The sequence below is a fragment of the Lasioglossum baleicum genome, unplaced genomic scaffold, assembly GCF_051020765.1.
Source record: "Lasioglossum baleicum unplaced genomic scaffold, iyLasBale1 scaffold1515, whole genome shotgun sequence".
NCBI lineage: Eukaryota > Metazoa > Arthropoda > Insecta > Hymenoptera > Halictidae > Lasioglossum > Lasioglossum baleicum.
Genome location: NW_027470574.1, coordinates 28,813 through 31,144, shown reverse-complemented (window position 1 = coordinate 31,144; position 2,332 = coordinate 28,813). Strand labels below are relative to the sequence as shown.

General features: G+C 56.4%; 1 protein-coding gene across 1 annotated transcript; it reads left to right on the top strand.

Moving 5' to 3' along the window:
• Nucleotides 1-1,143: 1,143 nt before the first annotated feature.
• Nucleotides 1,144-1,740, top strand: LOC143220751 (uncharacterized). The gene has a single exon (XM_076446344.1). The coding sequence runs from the start codon at nt 1,144-1,146 to the stop codon at nt 1,738-1,740; it is 597 nt and encodes a 198-aa protein (XP_076302459.1).
• Nucleotides 1,741-2,332: the final 592 nt, after the last annotated feature.

Sequence of the window (2,332 nt, the reverse complement as noted above, 5' to 3'; positions counted from 1 at the left end):
ACGACAAGAGCGGCGGCGGGACTAGAAGTGACCATGGACTGGGTCTAGAATTCTACATCCTCCAGGCCAATATCAACAATAACAGAGCGTTACTGGATCTTCAAGCATAGTCGCTCGCGTACTTAGACATCGCCATGGCTGTGGTCGGGGAGACGTACAGTGTACTGGCCATGACAGTTGATTCGACGACCTTCACGGTATGGTCGCCGCGGTGCGGTAGGCAACCCCGGAACCCGTTGGCCACACTGCTTTATCGAGTGGTGACACATGGCCTGGTGTTCAGGGAACGCTGCGAACGCGAGGGGCGAGGCGTTCCTCAACTGGGCAGCCAAATAGGTGCGCCGGGTCCACAACAGGGGCTCTTCCAACAGATGCGCGAGGCCAACAGGGCATGTCCATCGTGGACTTGTCCTTTTTCTCTCTTGCTGCCTTGCAACGAGTGAAGCGTTGGAGAGTGGACTGAGAGGTGAAAATCCTGAGCATCCCCGTCTTCATTGCAATGTAGTGCTCCGTGCCAGAATGAGGAAGATAAGGACAACGTGTAGTGGAGCCCCCATGGGTGCTAGACTAAACTGGAAGATCAGTAGCGACGCGATGGCGATCTAGACGACTCGTCGTGGACACCCTGTTAGCCGCGGTAAATGTCGTAATATGGCCGTCCGGAACGCTTTCAGGCCTCGATCCCCAGGGTGGCGCAGAATGGGGCGACGATGCCATGACAGCAGCGTGCGATATTACCACGCCACGGGCCGCAGCAAAGCCGCAGCAAACCCCCGTGCCCTTGGCAGAAGAATGACAAGAAATGAAGAGGAGGCCACGTAGCACAGGGAGTACAGACGGACCAGAAAGTTGCTTCGGCTAAGGCCCGGAGTTGGCACGACTTGCAGCGGAAGTTCTACGACGACCCCAGCGGACGGTCATACCGGATCGTACTAGGGATGCTAAGGATCTAGGTCCGCTGGCAGAGAGCATGGACCCCGCCTTCGTACGGCGAGTCGTCGACACTCTGTTCCCGACGGCTACGATGACAACGAGGGTGGGGGGTGGGCATCGATGGACCAGTCGATGGACAGGACTACCAAGATGGACGACCTCAAAGTCAGTAGGGAGGAACTAGAGCTGCAGGCATGAAAACTCGTGGCGATGGAGAGCGCACCGGGACCGGATGGTACTCCGGGTCGGACGTCGGCGCTCGTCCAGGGTGGACTATGTATCAAGACGTTGCAGCAGCTGAACAAATGCCAGCAGAAAGGAAAGTTTCCCATAATCTGGAAGCTGGTATGTGCTGCTTTGTTCAAGAAGCAGGGTCAGACGCCCGACTCCGCCACGGCATACCGGTCCACCTCCCTATTCAGCGAGGCTTGGAAGCTCCTCGAGCGGGTTCTGGCAATCCGTTTGAAGGAGCAGCTACTGGGGATGGGACCGGATTTGAATGACAAAGAGTACGGCTTCCGGCGAGTGAGATCCACGTTCGATGCTCGCAGGAGCGTCCGTTCCTTGACGGATGCGGCCGTACACACGGGTGGTGTCGTGTCGCTGGCGAATTCGTCGCTCTCCGCCATTATCACTAGGGTGGTGAAGGAGAAGAGGTTATGGCGCAGGATGGCCGCATTTTTCAAGCAAGTGATGCTACACAAGGAAGCCGCGGAATGGGTAACAGTGGACGTGGCCCCTATTCGCATGGGAAGAATGCGGCGGCGAGCGCGTCGTGACTTCGGTGCTACGCCTGGTAGGAACTAACCCAGAGTGTAGGGCCCTGGTGGAAGAATTGTGAGACAGTTTCGGTCCTTCGACAGCCAACCGCCAGGTCGAAACGGTGGTGATTGGGCGGGGGTCCGACCCTCTCGGAGGCCGCGGTCGAGAGGGACGGCGTCGCGTAGTGATCGCGCTGGGCCGTTGAAGACACGGGAAGGAACCATGGAGGTGCTTTGACTACGTGCTCAGCGTGGGGGTCACTGGAAGACCGTGGTGATCAGCGCCTGACCTTCCGGTCGCCAGTTAGACTCGGGAATTCATGATGAAGATATAATATGGCTGGTTTCATAGCGTCAGGGTCGGCTAACGCGTCACATACCAGTTATTCCTTCAACAAGCTGTACGATCATCCATGAGATATCGCCGAAAATATTAGCGAAATAAGCTAAGTATAGTCATTACCTTCAACCAGAGATATAGTAATACCGGGCCCGACAGGCTTGTTATGGCGGTGTCTCGTAAACGGCCTATTCCTTCGCGGATCGTGTAATAAACAGCCGCGAATTCACGAAGCCTTGAAAAATAATATCGCGGGGGAAGGTATCGGCAACCGCCAACGTTCCGTTCTCTCGATGTC

What these genes read in the sequence shown, in the direction of transcription:
- LOC143220751 (XM_076446344.1), top strand. Translation starts at nt 1,144, where the DNA reads ATGGAGAGCGCACCGGGACCGGATGGTACTCCGGGTCGGACGTCGGCG.